The 20,659-nt window shown below is 37.7% G+C and overlaps 1 protein-coding gene across 2 annotated transcripts; it reads right to left on the bottom strand.

Annotated features, from left to right (window-relative positions):
* Positions 1–491: 491 nt before the first annotated feature.
* Positions 492–20,336, bottom strand: tubgcp3 (tubulin, gamma complex associated protein 3). 2 transcript variants are annotated; one of them, XM_056737894.1, is made up of 22 exons: positions 20,104–20,336; positions 19,099–19,206; positions 18,514–18,581; positions 18,315–18,398; positions 17,945–18,153; positions 17,253–17,422; positions 16,716–16,828; positions 13,758–13,883; positions 13,614–13,682; positions 13,395–13,527; positions 13,066–13,232; positions 7,786–7,896; positions 7,510–7,618; positions 6,130–6,319; positions 5,887–6,022; positions 5,714–5,782; positions 5,442–5,577; positions 5,081–5,169; positions 4,691–4,822; positions 3,671–3,811; positions 3,163–3,279; positions 492–1,683 (listed from the first exon to the last, which is right to left on the bottom strand). In XM_056737894.1, exons 1-22 carry the CDS (start codon positions 20,177–20,179, stop codon positions 1,522–1,524), a joined length of 2,715 nt encoding a protein of 904 aa, XP_056593872.1. In that variant the 5' UTR covers positions 20,180–20,336; the 3' UTR covers positions 492–1,521. The 2 variants fall into 2 exon arrangements, with proteins under 2 accessions (XP_056593872.1, XP_056593882.1); XM_056737904.1 differs by having other exon boundaries at positions 17,945–18,123.
* Positions 20,337–20,659: the final 323 nt, after the last annotated feature.

Here is a 20,659-nt window from a genome sequence, read left to right as displayed (position 1 = left end):
TAATACAAATACATTAATCTCATTGAATCTAGTATAATTGCTAGTATTTTTTTTGGTTTGCATGCGCGATTTTAGTCTAACGTTACAGTTGTTTTATATGCTGCGTTCCAGACAACTCGGATTTAGGATATTTCCTATATCAAATCCCCAAATAACCACTGAATTTACAGTTAAATAAAGCCACTGATTAAATAATGTTATAATAACATTAAAATATTCAGTAACCAGTTAAACAATAAACATTTAGTAATATTAAAACATTAAATGTATTAACAATAAACAGCGCTGTTCCAGAAATTATTTCTAGGTTGAGGTGGATGTTCGGTTTCATAAAAAAATGACATGTATGAATTTGATTTGGATATAAATGATGTTTGTGTGGTGTTAAAAAAGTTCTTATGTAAAAGCAAACCGAGAAAGACTTTGTTTATATAAATTATTTAGAAACTCTTCTGTACTTTGCTTTAAAAATCAAAAGTGTGTAGACATCATTATCATATATAAAAAGGTTTATTATTCCAGAAAAGAATGACAGGATGTTTGTTCGTTGAATTCTGCATTTGTACATGTTTGCTTTACAGCACAGACTTTTAAACACTTCAATAATTTTAAAGTCATATTCTTCTTAATTCTCTACACATTTGACATTAAAATACAGTCACAACAGCTCATTATCTTTTCATCGAATCAAATGACATCAGTTCATTCTTCAGTCAATTTCTTCTTCGTATTTGGAGGAGGCAAGATGAAACTAAGTGAGTTGAGGGATAAACACTACTTTTGCAATCTGTAATCTTGCAATATTTCAGCAACTTTATCCTCACAGTATCAACCAGATGTCTGATCAGGTCACATGGCATTGTGGGTAATTGATTTTACGTGACAAGAGAAATGAGGTGAGTTTATAGGATCTTACAGAGGTCACGTAGTTCATTTAAGTGCATGTACTGAATTTTGTACATTACATCCCATTTATATTAACAAAGAACCGGTTGACTTAAGATTCTCATTTTTTAAACACAAGCCGTACAGAAGGCACTGCCTGTATAAAAACAAAATTGACACACAGAGCAAGATGTCATGAAATCAGAACCACAAAACTAATATAAAAAAAGCACAGAAGAAAAAGCATATTGTAAGCGCCTGGAGCTTTTTAAAAATGACAAACTCTTATGCAATAGGAAAAAAGATGAAGGTAACAAAAGTGAAAGTATTCAATTAAATATCAACAAATGTAAACACAAACAAAAAAGTATATTCGCACATTAATGACGAAACTGAAAATAACTCCCAAAAGACCTGTGAGCTCATCCTACTTACTGTTATTTTCTATAAAACCAGCAGATTGTTGATTGTATGACAGAAATAATTTGGCCATGACAAGGAAATAAAATATAAGATGAACACATTTTTTATTTCCATGTTATGCGAGCGGCAGAAGAGTTCCGGTTAGCCCTATCAATGAAGTCTCTTGACACAACAACTACACAACATTAACGTTCTCTGCAAAAGAGTCAAGAATCAGATGTTGGAGCTTCGTCGCCCTCTGGAGGCTCCAAGTGAGGGTCGCAGACGTGGATCACGGGTTTTGTAATGTTCGTTGAAGTCCAGACGGAAACTGAGAAACTGAAGACTCTCATCAGAGCAGGTCATTAGCAGCCGTAGAAACTCCCGCACGATGCCCTGGAGGACCGGAGACAGAAACATGAGAAACTTTCATCTCTGCATAACATCCAGAGCTGTCAACCGTGATGCTTGTGTGCATAATATGGCAAGCTTATTACAATTATTCATTTGGCAGACGATTTTATCCAAAGGGACTTCCAAGTAGGAGAGCATATCTACATTTTGTCAACACATTTATTGGTTAGTCTCATAAATGCGGAACAGGTATGTTTTGAGCTGCTTTTTGAAAGTTGTGAACGATGCTGCAGTTCAGGTGAGGGCAACAATGTAGTGTTTAGAGACAAAACATACATTTGGCCTTTAATGGTAACACTTTACCATGAGGTGCTATTAGTTAACAAAAGTAAATCCGTTAGCTAACATTAGCTAACAATGAACTTATTTATTTTTCCAGCATTTGTTAATCCTTGTTAATGTTAGTTCATGTCAATACAGTTATTCATGTTAGTTCATGGTGCATTAACTAATGTTAACAGTGGCAACACTTTTAATAATGTATTAGTAAAGGCTGAAATTAACAGGAATTAATATGAATAAATGCTGTAGAAGTATTGTTCATTGTTAGTTCATGTTAGCTAATGAATTAATTAATTGTTAAGAAATAGCACCTTATTGTAAAGTGTTAATTTAGCGAAAAATTAGACATGCATTCAGGAATAAATAAAACAATTATTAAAAAAATTCCAGTACAACTAAAAGTATATGGAATAAAAACAATGCTATATAGTTGCAAAAAAAAAAAAAAAATCAGGTATTAAGACGAAAATTTAGTTTAGATTTTTTCTTAAAACGTTTTGTTTTTCCTTTGCCAAAGCTTTACAATATTGTTTTATGAATATATAGGACTTTTTTCCAATATATTGCTTCCCATAATATTTACAGACTTTTGACTGAAATTATTTATTAAAAAAATTTAGGTTTGTGCAATGTGGCACAATTTCTGAGAAGGTTAGGACACAAAGAAACATTTTATACACAAGAGATTAAAAACCACTTTTGCTATTTGCAGTTATAAAACAGAATGATTCAGTAAATACTGTACATTACAAAACAAAAAAAGATCTAATAGCCATTAAATACTTATAGAGAAGTAAAATAGAGAAATAAAGAGAAATAAAATAGAGAAGCTTGAAAAATGTAAATATAAACAAAATGTTTTTTTCATGCAAATGTTTTTTTCATGCAAAAATCATTGGTTCAAGACACCGAGAACATGTGTGATAAAATGCATATCTTAAATGCACTGCAAGGATAAAATTCCAAATGCATTAAATGTAAAAAATTAATCTAACTGTTACATGCATTTGCCATTAAGCGGCTTAAACACACCAAGAATTAGCATTAAAACCCTCTACTAAACTCGCTAAAGGTAAGATTAGCATGTTTTCACACGTGCATTAAATGATTTTGATTTACTTGATAAAAGCAAATGTTAGAAATGGGTGTGAAGGGCGTGTACGCGGGCGTGTCGTGTACCTGGTAGAAGTGTGTAAGCAATCTGAGCTGGGAGCACATTTTTGGTATGGTGTCCTTATACTCCTGCACACGCTTGTTCTCTGCCGCCTCCTGCTCTGCCGTTACGCCCCACTCTCCCTGAAACACAAACACACACGGCTATAAACAAACACAGTGAAAGTCTCTTACAGCACTTTACCAGAGACAAACAATCAAAGGGAACAAAGCAACACCACGCTGCTAAAAGCAGAATTAACTCTCATATGCCAAATAAATGAGTGGATTGTAATTCTTAGAGCATGGAGATATTTAGACAGTTTTATGGGGACAAACATTCACTGTGTGCTTATCCTGTGCCTGTGTATGCATGAAAATAGGAAACCAAGATTAATTCAAAAGCATCAGGCACATTAATACATCTAATAATTTGAACTTGATGGTTACGTATAATCACACGTGCAGTGAGCAAAAGGAAGGCACAAATATCAGTTTAAATGTAGTGGCTTCATCTTATCCCCCGTGTACGCACCATCTCCTCTCTTTGCTTCTTCTTGTCCTCGTACTGGACGCGCAGCTGCAGTTCTTCTAGAGCGGAGCGGTACAGTGCGTCCTGAGCGCTCTGGAACTCAATGATCTGATCGAACACTGCACGCAACTGATTCAACAGAGACTGCAGATACAGACGGGATAAAAGAGATGTGTGACAGATCATTCTTACATAATAATAAACATGTATATTCCTACAGATATTGTGTGTATACTGCGCGGAAATTAAAATAAGAGACAATTTCAAATTTTCAGTGATTCAGCATTCTAGATGTATTGTGGTCAGTCCAGTCCAGTGTCTGTTGAATTTTAACAAAATCAATCCTCAGGAGTGACAAAGTCATCTAACAGCAATGTGAAAGACTGAGAGAATGACATGGAAACTGTGATAAAAATCAAGGTTATCATATAAAAAATAATTATTAAACTGTTCCCAAATATTCTACTGTTGTATTGTTTAAAAGTGAATATGAACTTGTTGTCTTTGCAGTATGTGTCTAAAAAAAAATGAAATTTGATATAAATATTATTATTAGTTCACAGAATGAAACAAAAATTATAATTGTACCCAAACACAAACCTATAAATAGTCAATTCAGAAAATAGTCTTTGAAAGGGTCTCTTCATTTTTTCCGTGGATGTATATGTATATTATTGTGTATGTGTATATATATAAACTATTATAAGACTCATCATCAAAACTATGGAATAATGCAAATGTTACTATGGGAGTTATGCTGCAAGTAAAACTATTCTAAATAAATTAAAACAAATTCAATATATAGTTTATTTAATAATTAAATTAATAACACATTTTTGCCTCTTCTGCGTAGTCATCCTTTCCCTAAATTTTATGAACAAGATTCTTTAGGTTTCACCCTAAGAAGTGCTGGACTCTTATTGGCTGCCTTCTGTATCATTTGGTCCAAGTCATCAATTTCAGATATTTTTGGAGAGGAGTGCAATAAAAATAAATGAAAACATTGGTTATGTTAAATCATACCCTGTTATTAACGTCCAGCAGGCAGCGAGAGATGATGGTGTCCAGGAAAACATCATGAGCCGCTATGATGTGATCCAGATCCCGAGCCTGATGAACCTTATTCCACAACTCATCCCACGAGCATTCCAACACCTACACGCACCCAAACATGTTGTTGGCACAATATTAGTAAGCTCATTTCAAAGACTTACACTGATTTTATATCAGGCTTATGATTTTCTTAACCTAACCCTCACAGAAACATGTACAGCATTAGACAGAAAAATATCCCAAGCTGGTTGTCATATTTCATGTAAGTGAGGACATTTGGCTAAACCTGTACGAACACCAATTCATAGGCAACACAGCTTATTCACACTCTATATCTGCAGGAGAGATGGAAACGCGCACCTCAAACGTGATGTAATACTGCATTTGATGAATGAAGTGAACCATCTCCGAGGCGAGAACGTGACACTGGTGCAGCACGCCAGAGAGCTCTAGATGAACACACATAACATACAAAGAAAGATGAACATTGCATGGATTCAATACCCAGAGAACAGAACACACTCATAAAAAATACCTTGAATGTCACATTGGATTAAAGCCTCCGACAAATGCATAAATATATTTAATTTTTTCATATATTGTAAATTACATACAAGTTTACACAACATAAATTTAGGACTGCATTCTTCAAATTTATGGTACAGGCAAATTTTTTGATTTTGCTGTTGCCCCTGGTGGTGTTGTATGGTACTGCACTCACCTGGCATGCTCTTCAGCAGCTTGGCATTGCACATCTGACCCTTCCAGATGTCCGTTAGGATGTACTCCATTCTTTTCGCCCTCCACAGGAAGTTAAACACTCGCAGGTAATGACTCATACACTCACGGGTGAACACCTGACGCAGGAAAAAAAACACAATGTTGTTCATTTATGCCTTTTCACATCAGGCACAGAAGAGGACAGATGGATGCGACAGCTGCTGTGTGTGTTTCTCTGTCGGTTATATAGGATGAAAGATTGTGTTCGGTTACCGTGGCAATGGGTCCATCCACATGATAGTCCAGACTGAAGACGTCCCAACCGGTGTCCCCAGGAGACACCTAAAGAAAACAACACTACACATTGAGTAAGACTCAACAACACACTGAATAAAAAACATTCGTTGAAAAACGCTCATTGTTCGTTTTAAAGTCTTCCAAAGTACCTCCAGCAGCCGGACATCGAGTCTTTTCAAGATCTCTGGACTGTCAAACTGGGCATTGGTCGCCCTGACAGCGGTCTCCAGGATACCTGTTAGATTGTGTTGGTAAAGGGTAGTGGCGGCCCTCACCAACTCTGGCCTGAGAAATTGAAGAAAAGAAAAGATTGGTTTCTTTGTAAATACTGAGGATATACAGTATGACAAGTCAAAAACACAAGGTCTCTCATTTAAAATGCACAGACTCACTTTAGGAGGTCCATGAGGTGTCGAATGAAATCTCCCTGACCCAGCAGGAGGTATCTTCTCATGGCCTGAAGATGCTCCAGCAGCTGATAGTTCTTATTCAACACGTCCAACAGATACTTACTGGTCTCGAAATAAGCAGCGTCTATCTTACTCTGAAAAGCCCCTTCAAGATCAGTGAACAACTCTGTCGCTGAGAGAGAAAGAAACAAAGAGTAATTTTTAATTTTCATAAAAAAATGCATGTACGTTTATGACACTATAGATAGTTTTATATTACTTTTGCATCAAATTACAAAAAAATTGTTAACTCTAATGCAAGGGTGTTTCTTATACAGCGTCTATGGAAGTCATGAAAATTGGGACTTCATTCTCTCTTTTGACTGACGTTATCAAATTTTTAATTTTGTTAGTAAAAACACTATCATTGAGTTTTTCTTTTGCAATTCGAGCAAATGAGAACGCAAAAATTATATTTGTTTAGTCTCCCATTCACCTCTATGGTAGTTTAACTAACTATGATGATTTCTGCTGCTGAGAAACCCGGAAACTTGAAAAAGGTCCAATGTGATGTTATATATTTCGTGTCATTACTCGTTTTATGTATAATGAAAGAAATAAAAAGAAAGAAAGAAAGAAAGAAAGAAGGAAAGAAAATAAATGAAAGAAAGCATGGAGAAAAATGTTAATAAAGAGTGAGAGAGGGGGAGAGATTGAGAATAAATAAAAAACTATTAACAATTAATTAACAAACAATAAGTCGAAAGAGAAAACAAGGGAATAAAGTATAATCAAATTGTATATTACTATTATAAAGAAAGCGCCAAAGAGCACAAAAGAAGATATTTTGAAGAATGTTGTTAACCGCACATTGCACTCCATTGATCTTCAAAAACTATAATATTTTATATACAATATTTTCTATGAAATAATATATATAAAGTCTGCAAAAATATAAATTATTTGAAAATTAAAATGAGCGACTCTGATGTATGCTGCACATTTACTTCAAATATGAAGCAAGAAAACAATTATTGTACGAATAAGCAAAACGACAAATGGAAAAGCAAAAAAGTAAATAATAAACAGTCAAAGTGAAAAGCAAACTAAAGGTCAATCTAGAAAGACACTGAAGCACGTGTATGCTGGAGGCTAAGAGCATTGATCAGCCCCGCTTAGAAAGACGCTAAATACAGCCAGCGTCGATACGGACAACTACACCAGAGACGGGTGCTCAAAAACAGCACTTTCCCTCACAATAAATCAATCCCCCTCTCTACTTTCAGCAGTTTATTTAACTATTAGCTGCCATTACGGCCGCAAATATCGCATTAGACAGCATAAACGTGCCTATTTTAAGCACCTGCATTAGCACCAGCTTACCGTCTTTGGGCGAGTCGCTGGATTTAGAAGACGGCATGATCTTTCCCGGCGGCGTCCTGTCGTGGCACACCTGATGCAGGAAGTTGATGGATTTGCCGATGAGCAGCACCTGAAACATAATGAGAAAACATCAATGAAAAAAAAAAAAAGAAGAAAAGCTGACATGTATACGTATAGTTAATATGAATAATTAACCAAAAAGTGTTTCTGGAGATCAGTTGGTCTGTCTGGTCATTGTGAGATGTTTGATCTGTTGTAGTGACATGAAAGCCGTACCTTCCTGGCCTTATCCATGGTGATGAAGGACGGGATCATACTCTTCCTCAGTGAGTATTTATCATGCCACAGTCTGTCCGTCTTCACTGTTGGATCTGATGCTACAAAGAACTGAAATCACACATTCTGTTAGTCAAAGAGAGTTTAAGAAATGACTAATTTCTGTACTATTAGGAATAATAACCAATCCTCCTAATGCCTTTTTGTGGCTGTTACTTATAGGTCATATATTAAAACATGGACACAAATATTGCATCCAGTATTTTTGCCTTAAATTATATTAAATTAATAGGGATATTATCTTTTTAATTGAATTTTATTTTCAATGAAATCCCTGCCCCTTGACGTTAAACTGGCATCTGATAATGCGAATTAGTTTAGAAACTGATCACCATTATAACATCTTCGGGTAAATTCCAATCGCATTCTTGTCCTGAACAGCTGTTTTTCGTAAATATAGCCGTTCAAATCATACAGAATGACATTTCTGAGACAACATTTCACATAGTGTAGAACTCTTCCTGCAGTTACTTTCAAGAGCACAAGACGTGTTTAGGAATGTGAGCTATCGCATGCGCAAACCAACTGCCTGTGGATGTGAATTGCCGATTATAACTTTTCAAATAACATCAAGTTTCTTGGACAGACAGATCAAATCGCTTTATAAGACGTCAATAGTTACGAGCCGCGGCAATTACGTTCGTATTGAATGTAGCAGCGTTTTGAACTTTAAAAGATCTTGCGTCTCAGGACGTGCATTTCTTACCACACCGTTCTTAAAGTCTCTTCACTAATTTGAAATATTAAGACGGGACAGGTAATGATGATGGGCAGGCCACATTTGGCACGTGGGCCGCCAGTTGACTAGCCTTGTTGTAGAAAATGTGTCCTTTAAAGGATAGTTCAACCATAAATGAAACTTCTGTCAACATTTACTGGTGAGTATTTACTCAAGTTGTTCTGAACCAGCACAAACGATTTGTTGTGCTAAACACAAAGGAAGATATTTGGAAGAATGTCAGTTACCAAACCGATCTCATGCCACATTGACTGCCATAGTAGGGAGAATAAAGACTATGGGAGTCAATTGTCAATGGGTGATGTGATCTGTTTCCTTACTGACATTCTTTCAAATATCTTCCTTTGTAGCAGAACAATGAAAAGTTTACAGGTATATTATTATGCTATCAGTAAATGTTTTGGGCTAATAAACTTTGCTTAAAATATAAGTGGAGGGAGATGACAGAGAGAAAGAGGCCGTTTTGGTTCTTATTGGGATAGTGCACACTAAAATAAAAAAGACTTTATTTGATCATTTAATCGCTTTCAAATGTTGTTCAAAACCTGTATATAACTCTTTCATCAACACAAAAGAAGATATTTTGAGAAATGTCTTACCGGCCAGATCCCTGCGCTCTGTAAGCGAACAATGTCTTTGGGTGCAATCCCAAAAAGAGAAGAAAAATAAAACTATGCTCACGTACGTACTCTGGATCTTTTCCACATTTGTGGAATGATCTGTCCACTGCTACAAGATCAGCAGATTCTGTAGCCATCTTTACTAATCGGCTGAAAACACATCTCTTAAGGCAGCACCTGATCGTTGTACTGACTTCTTTCTCTTTTCTACCCAAAAAAAAAAATTGCACTTATGCATTTTGTTGTCCTTATGTTGTCCCAATTGCCTCTATAAAAGCGCCTGCTAATTAATGTAAATTAATTAAAGTAAATGTTTGTGTTCATACAATGAACATCAATGGAGTGCAATGTGCGGTTAACAACATTCTTCAAAATATCTTCTTTTGTGTCCTGCAGAAGAATACTGAAGATACTGCTGCTGATGTTTTCATTTGTGTAGCGTTAACACAACATCTATATTCACTGTTTATAATATCACAGTTATTGATGATACCTTTCGTATCTTTACTAGTCAACCTTCACTCTAAAACACCAAATGACCTTTCCTCCGTTATTACACAGATGGAGAAGAAATAATGCGGCGTGGTAAAGCAAATCGGTACATCAGTACCCGGAATATATTAAAACGACATCTGCAGAGAATAACGGCACCAAGCTAAACGAGAAGCTCGTGAACCTCTGGCCCTGAAAATTGTAACATTATATCTCCACCCTCAACTGTGCTTACGCCGTGAAAAAGCCCATTACACTTCAACAACCGAAAGATTAAAACCTGTGATTAGGAGTGTTCATTTGGTGCCAATGCGGTCAGGCGTCGATTGGACGATAACTCTTTCACGCCCAAAGACTTCAGACTAACTAAAGAAAGATTCATTGACTCTATTTGGTAATGCCGGAGAAGGACAAGGAAAAGTGGACCGAGGGGTGGTGGAAGAGAAAGACAAAGAAAAAGTGGAAGAAGTGGAAGGGTCCATTAGCACATCCTCATTTGTCCTCATCTGGGTGTCTGTGTGCAGGAGACTGTGGTTCATTGCGCGTCTGGAAGACTGTAACAAATCTCAATAAAATGGAAGGAAGGAGGCGGGAACCGGCAGACATTAAACATTTATTAACAGAAATAAAAACAGCCGGCGGCCCCTCACGGACGACCGCCGGCGAAATAACATAAATACAAATACAAACACAAGTTCGGGCCCGGTCCTCTCTCTTCGACGGTCCGGTCGCTCGTTCCTTTTATGCTCCCATCTCCTACGTGATTCGAGCCCGGTGTGCGCACAGCTGGCGCCAATTCACAATTACTCACCGGACTCGAACCACGGTCTCGCCCCGCCTACTCTACTACATACCCCCATCACCCCTCACAGGCCGGGGGGTACCCCCGCGACTGTGCAAGCTCCCTCCCCCTCCCTCGGGGGGGGTGGGGTGGGGGGTATGCAGCGACGAGACGAGACAATGGAGACGGGAGCCCTCGGAGCGACCGGAAAGAGAGAGGGGAGAGAGGAAAAAAAAAAAAAATCCGGTTCCCCGACATGCTGCCGCTCGGTCCTCAACCAGCCGGAGTACTCTCCTTCGCGGTGCCTTGCGGTGGCCCTGGGGCTTCGGTGGACGGCTCGACCGTCCGCCCCCTGGCGGCCGGCGGTGGCTCCTCCTTTATCCGGGAGTCGGGGCGGGTTCCCCGTCCCCTGTTCCTCCCCCTTGGGCGGACGGACGCAGGCTCCGGCCTCTGGCAGGCGGTGGCTCACCCGGCACTTCCGCCCCCTGCTCCTCCCCCTCGGGGGACGGACACAGGCTCCGGCCTCTGGCGGACGGCGGCAACCCCCCCGCTCCCACTTGGACGAAAGCCACCCCACCTCGACCCAGGGGCGCGGCAGCAAAGGTCGCCGTTCCACCGAAGTTTTGACGGTGGCCGCACTGTGCACTTCCGTTTCCCCAGAGCCACCGCTTCGGGCAGCCACTGGCGGACGCCCTTCGTCCGCGCTGCCCGAACTCTCCGGCACCGCGAGGCCACTCGGCGGCGAGGACTCTCCGACAGCATGTCTCTCCTTCCTCCCGGGTTTCGGCACCAATGTAACAAATCTCAATAAAATGGAAGGAAGGAGGCGGGAACCGGCAGACATTAAACATTTATTAACAGAAATAAAAACAGCCGGCGGCCCCTCACGGACGACCGCCGGCGAAATAACATAAACATAAATACAAATACAAACACAAGTTCGGGCCCGGTCCTCTCTCTTCGACGGTCCGGTCGCTCGTTCCTTTTATGCTCCCATCTCCTACGTGATTCGAGCCCGGTGTGCGCACAGCTGGCGCCAATTCACAATTACTCACCGGACTCGAACCACGGTCTCGCCCCGCCTACTCTACTACAAAGACTAAATCACACTCAAGTGTAGCTGTATTTCTCAGACACCGAACAGCGCTTAGTCAACACCAGTCGATATGAGAACACTGTCCCGAGATCTGCCTCCATTATATGAAAGTGTGTTGGTGCAATATTTGCTAATGCAATTATACCTCAATATTTTTTTTGCCTTTTGATGATATTCAATACATCTCTCGATATTTATGCGTTTGTCCTGAAATGGTTTCAAAGCAATTTTCTCTTTAGATGAACTGATATTTTTACCAAGCAGCTATGATTGATATGCAGATGCACACATATTTACTTTTATTCACTATTTTTTTATTTCAAAAGTGTTTAACATTTTTTTCATTGGGACAAGAATGGATTAATTATTCATACAATGTAGTCTATGAATGTTCTTTACATGTAGTACTGGAATTGAAGCCAGTGAAAGAGGAACCACATAAAAGATTTAAGATTTTCATTAGGGCTGTTCATCGAAAAATTGCGATTAATCACATCCTTAATAGGTAAAACTATATATAAATCTTAATATTTACATGCACATATTTTATAAATGCATGCGTGTGTATATTTATAAATACAAAATAAATATGCACAGGCAAAAACTTTTATTCTGGATGCAATAGATTTATTATAGATATCTGGATTAAGGAATAAAAAAATCCTCAATATACTTTTCTACACCGTTTTCAGTAAAGAAACAAGAATTTTTACTTATACTATTTATAAAATTAGCATACTTCCTATTTCTGAATAATACCATTTAAAAAAATTGGATGCACAAACTTTCAGAAAAATTTCAAACCTTAAAAGTCTTTGCAAATAGTTCATATTTGGCGCCTGTTTGTACGGTGTCACTGAATTGTCCAAACGCCTCTCAAAATGCTTGCTACGGATGCAAAAAACGCAGAAAATCGAAACCAGTCCCATTTTTTATGACGGACGAAAATATCGGAGGTAGTGTGTAATTGTGATTGGCACAACGTGAGGTCGTATTTATTTTTAACATGCAGAAATTTCACATGCAAATTTCGGACTCAATGTGCAATGGCCTTAAGTGTCTAAAAGTCCAACAATTTTGTCAATTATATTTGTCTTTTCTCTCTAAAACATGTTAGTCACCAGAATAATTTATTTTTAATATAAATGTGTTTTTATTAATATTTGTAGTGATTTCATTTCAGTTTAGTTTTTTTCAGCAGTTTTGTTATGTGCTTTAGTCATTTTATTACTTTTTTTAATTGCAATTTAGTTCAACTTGCTTCAGCTGTAATTTTACTTTCATTTATTAATTATTTCCAGTTAATAATTTTAATTTCCTTGACTATTACTCTACCTATTTCAGGCAAATTAATACAAAGACTGCAGTATGTGGTTCTGAAATGCAGACTCTTGAGAAGCCGCTTCAGTAGGGATGTTTTAAATCAGTCTTGACAACAAAAGTCCTAACCAAGGGTGTCCTAGAATGACTTTGCAAAGACAGCAGCGCTGACCTCATGGTACGTATCCTCCAGCTCTCCGTCATATATCCAGCGATACAGGAAGTTGAGAATGGGGTGGGACACCAGACCGAGGATGTGCTGGATCAATGCCCTCATGTGGGGGTCACCCGTCTTGCCGTACGCGTGTACGGCTGAGGCCAACTCCCCTCCTTTACGACCTGAGAGAGACAGTTAAGTCTTCAAGCCAAATGCAGCATTTTGCCTGTGAATTCTGATTGGGATTAAGGACTAAAATGCATGTAAAATGAACCTTTTAGGAGCTAAATGACTTTTCACATGTGATTTTTTATCATTTAGTTTCAGATTGCATTAGCTCTAACCTTGGCAGTAGTCCACGAGGGCCGCCAGCGTTTTCAGACGAACCTTGGGGTCGTAGGTCCACACCAGCAGCCTCCTCAGAGTCAGACTGCTCTCCATGCTGTCATTTACACCCTGATCATCCTCCACCTGAATCTAAACATACATACACAGTTCACACCAATGACAGTGAATAACCGCTGCGGATCAAACACGTACATCCTCACCTGAGGCACGCTCACCTGTGCATGAAGTACAGACAGTAGTCTGTAATATTCCTTGAGCTCTTGATGCAAGGCGGCACAAAAACTCTAAAGGACAAAGAAAGGATGCATGAAAAATATGGACTACTTGTTGCATGCTAGGTGTTTGTGGTCATTCCTCACCTGTCCCACTAGTCCAAAGGCTCGGTCCAGACTGTGAGAATCTGTGTATTTTCTGATTTTATTATGTAGCCAGCCGAGCTCGGCCAGTCTGCTGCTTGTATCTCTCAGAGATTTACACACGGGAACCTACAAAACAAAACACATATTGCTTATTCACATGTTGAATAATGCACAACAAATTAAGAGCCTTGTTGTATAATACACAACAATGTCAAAATCAACAGTTTTGCATTAATCCAAAGTGACTTGGCCTGCATTTCAATCTATACATTTTTATCAGTATTTGTTTTTCACCGAAGGAGAGCTACAGGAATACATTTAATGTCAGAACAAAAAAAGTCAATAAAAGTATAAAGCCGCGGATCGTTCACCCAAAAACGAAAATTTTGTCATCATTTACTCACCCTCATGTAATTTCACACCTGTATAAATGACTTTGTTGTAATAAACAGAGAGACAGATATTTGTGAGAATGTTAGTAATTTCCAATTCCGGAACAGCATCAAAACAGAACAGTTTGTTTTCCTTATTTCTACAAAATATCTAATTTTGTGTTCAACAGAACAAAAGAAGGTTGGTAGTGGACATTTTTCCAAATATCTTTCTCTGTGTTCACCAGAACAAAGAAATGTATATGGTATGAAACAATCTGAGGGTGGGTAAACAATGACAGAATTTTCCTTTTTGGGTGAAGTATCCCTTTAAGAGCCCATTCCAAATTTTCATTTAATCAGCATTTCTAGATGTATCGTGGCCTTCCAGTCCATTGCCTGCTGAATTTCAACCAAATCAAACCTTAGCGGTAACAAAGTCATCCAACACCAATGTGAAAGACTAACAGCATGAAAACTTCTCCAAAATACATATAGAAATATTAAAGTTGGTTTGTTTAAAAGTGAATTAACTTTTTTTCTTTGCAGTAATTTAGGTCTTCATTTTCTACGAATAAATGATGCGATAAATGAAAAACGATAATTTTACCTAAACACATACCCATAAATAGTAAATTCAGAAAAACAGAAAATAACTTTGAAATTGTCTCTTTTTTCTGTGGCTGTATAGGATAATTGTGACATTATAGTAACTGTAAAGTGGAGATTGCTGTCCATGTAACCCTGTGAAACATCTTGGAGATAACCATGAAGTGTTACTTATTTTGGCTCTTTTTCGGGCTGCATTTGCCACCTTTAACACTAAAACTCTTTTATAACATTGAACAAATGCCTACTGAAGCGATTTAATGAAGTGCTCACTGGTAAATGTCACAAGATTCCTTCAAAGCAAACCATTACAAAACAGACAACCAGTTCCTTCACATTTCATCCGCAAAAATATAAGGTTAATAAAACAACTGTTAGTCAATTAGTGGTCTGGATAATCTCAATGGAAATATATTTCACATCAAAGTGAAATATATAAACTATACATTTTATGAAAAAGAAACCTATTTCACAGCCATGTGAAAATTATTTTTAATGAATACATTAAATATGAATAGCATTAAATAAATAAAAAGGGATAGTTTACACAAAAAAAATGTATGTATACTTCATAAATCACTAAGATCCACAGTTTGAAGTAAAGAAACGTTAAGTGTTTTAGTAGAAAAATAAAATTGTTACCAACATCTTTGTGATATAAGTGAATAAATTCATAGCAAATTTTACATTTTGGGTGAATTATCCCTTTAAGAAAAAAGATACACGTATGATGTACGATTGCGAACCTGCTTCACCACAAAAATAACCCCCAAAATAATTCTTTATCTTTTATTCATCAATATTTCGCCGTCTGATATATGACATCCAGAACTGAAAGGGACTGGTCTTAATGGGTACCCAGGAAACTAAATGTTAATGTTACTGTGTCGGTCTGTTTACACAGCACATCTAACTCCACAAGAGGCATGTCGTTCTCTCCCAAACAAATGGATCCAGCACTTGAACAGTGTCACTTAGAAGGACCTGATCGATGATCTCTGATTCACGGTCAACTTCTTCCAGGAATACAGAAAAAGGACAAAGGCCTGAGAGCCGTGAAGATCAAATGGATTCACGAGGCTTTGCGAGCTGGTGAACTCAATGCTTTTACGGTTCCCATAATGCACTTTGTGCAGTGACTATAGGTGGTCTTTACTTAACATGCCCTTGTTAAATCAGAACTCACAGTTACTGATTTATAAACATTACGAGCACTTTTATAAGAAACGCTTCACTAGAATATTCTGTTCTTAATAACTTCCAAGTATCTCTGTGGGACTTCTGAGAGTTTTCATTTCTTTCTTTATTTTTAATGTGTGTGTGTAACTGAAGTGGGAAGTTATATAAAAGCTTTATATGGCAATAACTCTGATTTTATAAGTTGCAAAGTGACTGCACAAAGCATTATGAAGTCATTATTGATTGAGAGATTAAGGCATTCATTACAACAACAAAAAAACTTGGAGGCCTTTGTTAGTGGAAGCATGGTAGAAACTTAACTTAAAAATATCTAAAAAGAAAACTAAAGCATGTTGCTATTTTAAGAAATAAGTAAAATTATTAAACAGAAGAAAAATAAAATCTTGCTTTATTTATAATGAATGACATGCAAAAAAAAATCTTAATTATTCTAATGATATTTATGATATTGGTAATAAATATAGTTTTTATTATTGCAAAAATCTGAAAATGATTCTTTCTGATTACTATTCTGCCTTATTCAAAGGTTATTTCAGAATAACTATCTTCTCTTCTCATTTTGCGAATTTTATTCAGATTCAGAAAAAAAATCCAAAAACAAATTCATGTTAAATTCTTATCATTAGACTTATCAAGACTTTACTCTCCAGAAATCAAAGACCTGGTTCAACCCTAATAATAAGCACTACATTAAAAAGACAAGACAGGAAGAAACATAAAAAATACAGGTCAAAAATGATGAAAGAAAGAATGCCAGACAGAGGTAATAAAACTTCACCTTTGGATCAATTTTGTAGCTGTTCTCTGGGCTGGACATCTTGATGAACTTTCCATCAATCCCCTGGAAAACATAAAGAAGGTCTCGCACCAGAGCGGCTTCTCCGATCTCAGCTGCCCGGGAGACAAAAAAGTGTGCGGAAAACGAGAATTAAAATGAATGTGCCGTAAAGGTCAGACTCGTATATCTGTCGCGAGAGTGAAGGATAAAGTGCCGAGTCCGCCAACTGCATCTAAAACCCTTTTCAGGCTGTGAAATGTCCGTTAATTCAACATCATTCTCATCAGGACGAGACAATCTTTACAACTACAAAAAAAAAAATCTAATCTAAAAAAACAACATTATAAAATCTATTGTAAAAATGGAGCGCTTTAGTTTTAATCTAAACCTTGTTCTGTAATTCAAGGAAATTAAAAACAAGACAGGATTTTGCTTTGTGTATACTATGTGAACACTGACACAACATTTTAAACTTACAACTAATTTCTGCCATCGATACAGCTCAGAATGTCCTTTGCTGTTGCTATGGAAACTCACCACTGCTGTCTCCATCCCGTCTCCTATTTGGGGCTTTGGGAGCCGGGCTGGCGGAGGGTCCACTGGGGGGCCGAGGGGCGGCAGCTGCCCCGGAGGGGGAACCTGAGACTGGGACAGTCCAGGCTAGACGAGACCCTCTCATGGACTCACCGACTACCTGTGGACCAGGTCTGGAACACAAACACATTTGTTAAAATCAAATCAATATGACTGATTTTTAAACGTATGAGGTATGGAGGTTTGTTAAAGTTTGGAAAAGTAGTTTGTTTGCTTGTGTTATGATTTTTACTACCCATCTATTTCCAGGTTAAAAGCTATGTTCTTGAGACGAAAGCCATTATTATTACCTGTGGGAGTTCACTAATGACCTCGTGATGGTGAGCTTTGGGCAAATAATGACATTGAGGTTGAGACACTTTAATGACGCTGTTTGCCCTACAGATTTACTGTGAAATGGATCCAGCAATCAATTAATTCAAGGCTTTGAGCACATGGCCGTGTTTAACATATCTTAAGTGCTGCAGGCGCTAGATAACTGCATTAATAATAGATGGGTGTGGAGCAGTCCAATTAAATAGACTACAAATACAGCTTCATATCATAAAAGATATATACATATTGTGTATAATAAAAAAAAAAATTCTCTGTATTATCTTTAAACCACATTTAAATGCCCAGCCACAGTCACTCACCCTGTAAGCAGAGATGGTGTCGGGCCTGGCCCGTTGATGGAGAACACCCCCATACTGCTGATCCCACTGGTGGCCATGCTGGAATTATGGGCCGCCGCAGAGCGCTCCGGGTAACTGAGAGGGAGACTCTGAGGACGGGCGAAGTAGAACGGGGTGGAGTGGACATCGCGTGGCAAAGCCTGAGCAAACAGAGATCCATAACTACTCACCTGTAGGGATAAACAAAGACTTGACCGCTGATCTATTCTATTCCGATCTATTCCTTTAATTCCAAAACTAAACAAAATAATCTGCTGACATCATAAAAATGATTTGCATTATATCATTGGTTCTTTTTTAATCTGGGGGATGGCTGCAGAAAATTCCATACAGGCACCCTGCTGGACGGTTTCTTCGGGTCCTCACAGAGGCTGAGCAGGAGATACAAGATGGACCATCTGTGTTTCAACACACCCTGTTTAACCACAAAAAAATACGATTTTGAAAATGAACGATTTGTGCTTCAACATGCTTTTTAGACAATCTTGACTAGTTATGTATTAGTTAACTGGATGATTAGTTACACTGACCTGAGTCTGAAGCTTTCTGTGCAACTCAGAGAAAAGAGCAGCATCTGCCTCTCTCCGTTGTTTCAACACTAGAACGAAAGACAAACAAACACAAATACAGTTTAAAAACACAAAAGAATAAATCATGCACTTGTTTCTTAGTAACAGTTTAAATACCACTTATAGGGATAGTTCACTTTAATTATACTTTACACTATTACAATACAATATTAATATACATATATGCAATATTAGAATATAAAGTTCCTGGAGCTCAAAGGTCATGAGTTTGATTCCCAGACAACAGACATAATCCTTTAAAAAAATATCACTTGATTGCACTAAAATAAGCTTTCGAAAAACAGATTGTGTCAGTTGAATGCATAAATGTAAATGTGAAATAAATATTTAACAATAATAAATGCTTTAAAAAGTGTTATTTAATTGCATTAATGTTAACAAAGAAATCGCTTCATCCGCTGCTACTAGGAATCAATACGATGGACTATTAGATTAGAGTTTTCAAACTGTCATACAGCATGTTCTATGACAGCTCTCCTAATGCATAACAGCTCTTGAATAACACAAGGGATTCGGATGACTCACACTCTTTTTTAATTTTCTCGGACACTAGAAACTCATCCCGTTCAATGGTGGGTGCATAATTACTCCCAATGACTCGCACAGCGTACTGGAACTGATGGGCCACCTCAGCTGAGAACAATAGCAGAAAAATCATAAGCAGAAGGATGTACAAATAACAGACTGTTACACATGAACGGAACCATTCGCGAATTGTCATAAAAATAACACAAATGAAAGCGAAGGGATCTTATGTAGTGACCTAGAAAATCATATGAAATATCGTATTTCTCAAAAAAAGCTTCCTTTTGCCTGCAGTTCTGCACAGACTGGGCATTCTTCATAAGATGCTTTGTAAAAAGTAGTGAATGAAAACTAATGTATGATGTGTTGTTTTGAGATGCAAAATTGCTTTGTAAATAAATAAATACATGAGCAAGTTTAATATTGGACCAAAAGCTCACTTATTTAAGCACAAGCCTATTTAATATTTTTTAGACAAGAAGAAACAAGCGATGTCCAAACTTTTGAGAGGTGGTAGTAGATCATTCAAAGCATTAGAAACATTCTGATGCCAAGTCGTATTTCTAAAACAAGATCTATATCTAGAACTAAATGTCAAATCTCTTTATAAAAGAGACAAAACTGCTTCTGTAAATTGAAGGTAGAGATCATATTCTTCCAAGTATTCCATCTCTACAGTCAAGTGAATCATTGCATATTACGGTGCAAGTAAAAAGAGAAATGTCTATTCTGTATTCGTCTCATTTTATAATTCACACATGCATAAACCTGAAGACAGTTGCAGAGAGCCGATAACATCACTAACATCCCAGTCTCTTGTTGACAGGAATGGTCCGGCTGAAACAAGGGCCCCTCTGATATTTCATTCATCAAGTGGAGATATGATTCTCCATTACGCAGCATCACATCAATAAAAGATATCACACGACCAGTCCACCACTACACAATACCACCATGTTTCACCAGCTGTCTGTCAGTGATCAGCAATGTGATGCGTCTTATTACCTTCACTCTTGCCCGTGATCTTACAACACAGACTCTGCAGAAGCACGTTGGGTGATTTCTGATCAAGAGCCGCCATTGCGCCCTTATACCCTCCCGTGTCGGAGATGGCTTTTACCCGCTGTCACTTTCTCTCAGATGGGTTGCAGCTCCTAGCAACCGAAGCGCCATTTTAACGGAACCCGCCGAAAACCGCCCGCAGTCGGAGAGAGAACGGAAAACACAGCAGTGGCGCGAAGCGGAAAAACGTCCGACTGGAAACGAATCGCCACAATGTGTTCCTATGTACAGTTATTAGATAATAAGAGTGTGTTGAATATGTAACCGTATACATTTGTTTGACCTTATTGATCATTAAAAATCGTCCATGACTAAGGCGTAAAATATTTTTTTTATATGTTTACTGTTTCAAATTCTTAAATGTTTTCCCGTTACTTCAAGACTCTTATGCTTTATATTGAATGCATGTTTATTGGATCAATATGAAAAGGTAATTGCTAACTGTTTAAATTTCATAAATAAACCAATCTTTTCATTTTTTTATTATATGTTCCTTAAT

The sequence above is a fragment of the Triplophysa dalaica genome, chromosome 2, assembly GCF_015846415.1.
Source record: "Triplophysa dalaica isolate WHDGS20190420 chromosome 2, ASM1584641v1, whole genome shotgun sequence".
Lineage (NCBI taxonomy): Eukaryota > Metazoa > Chordata > Actinopteri > Cypriniformes > Nemacheilidae > Triplophysa > Triplophysa dalaica.
Note: the sequence above shows the minus strand (reverse complement) of the source record. Positions and strands in the feature narration are given on the sequence as shown.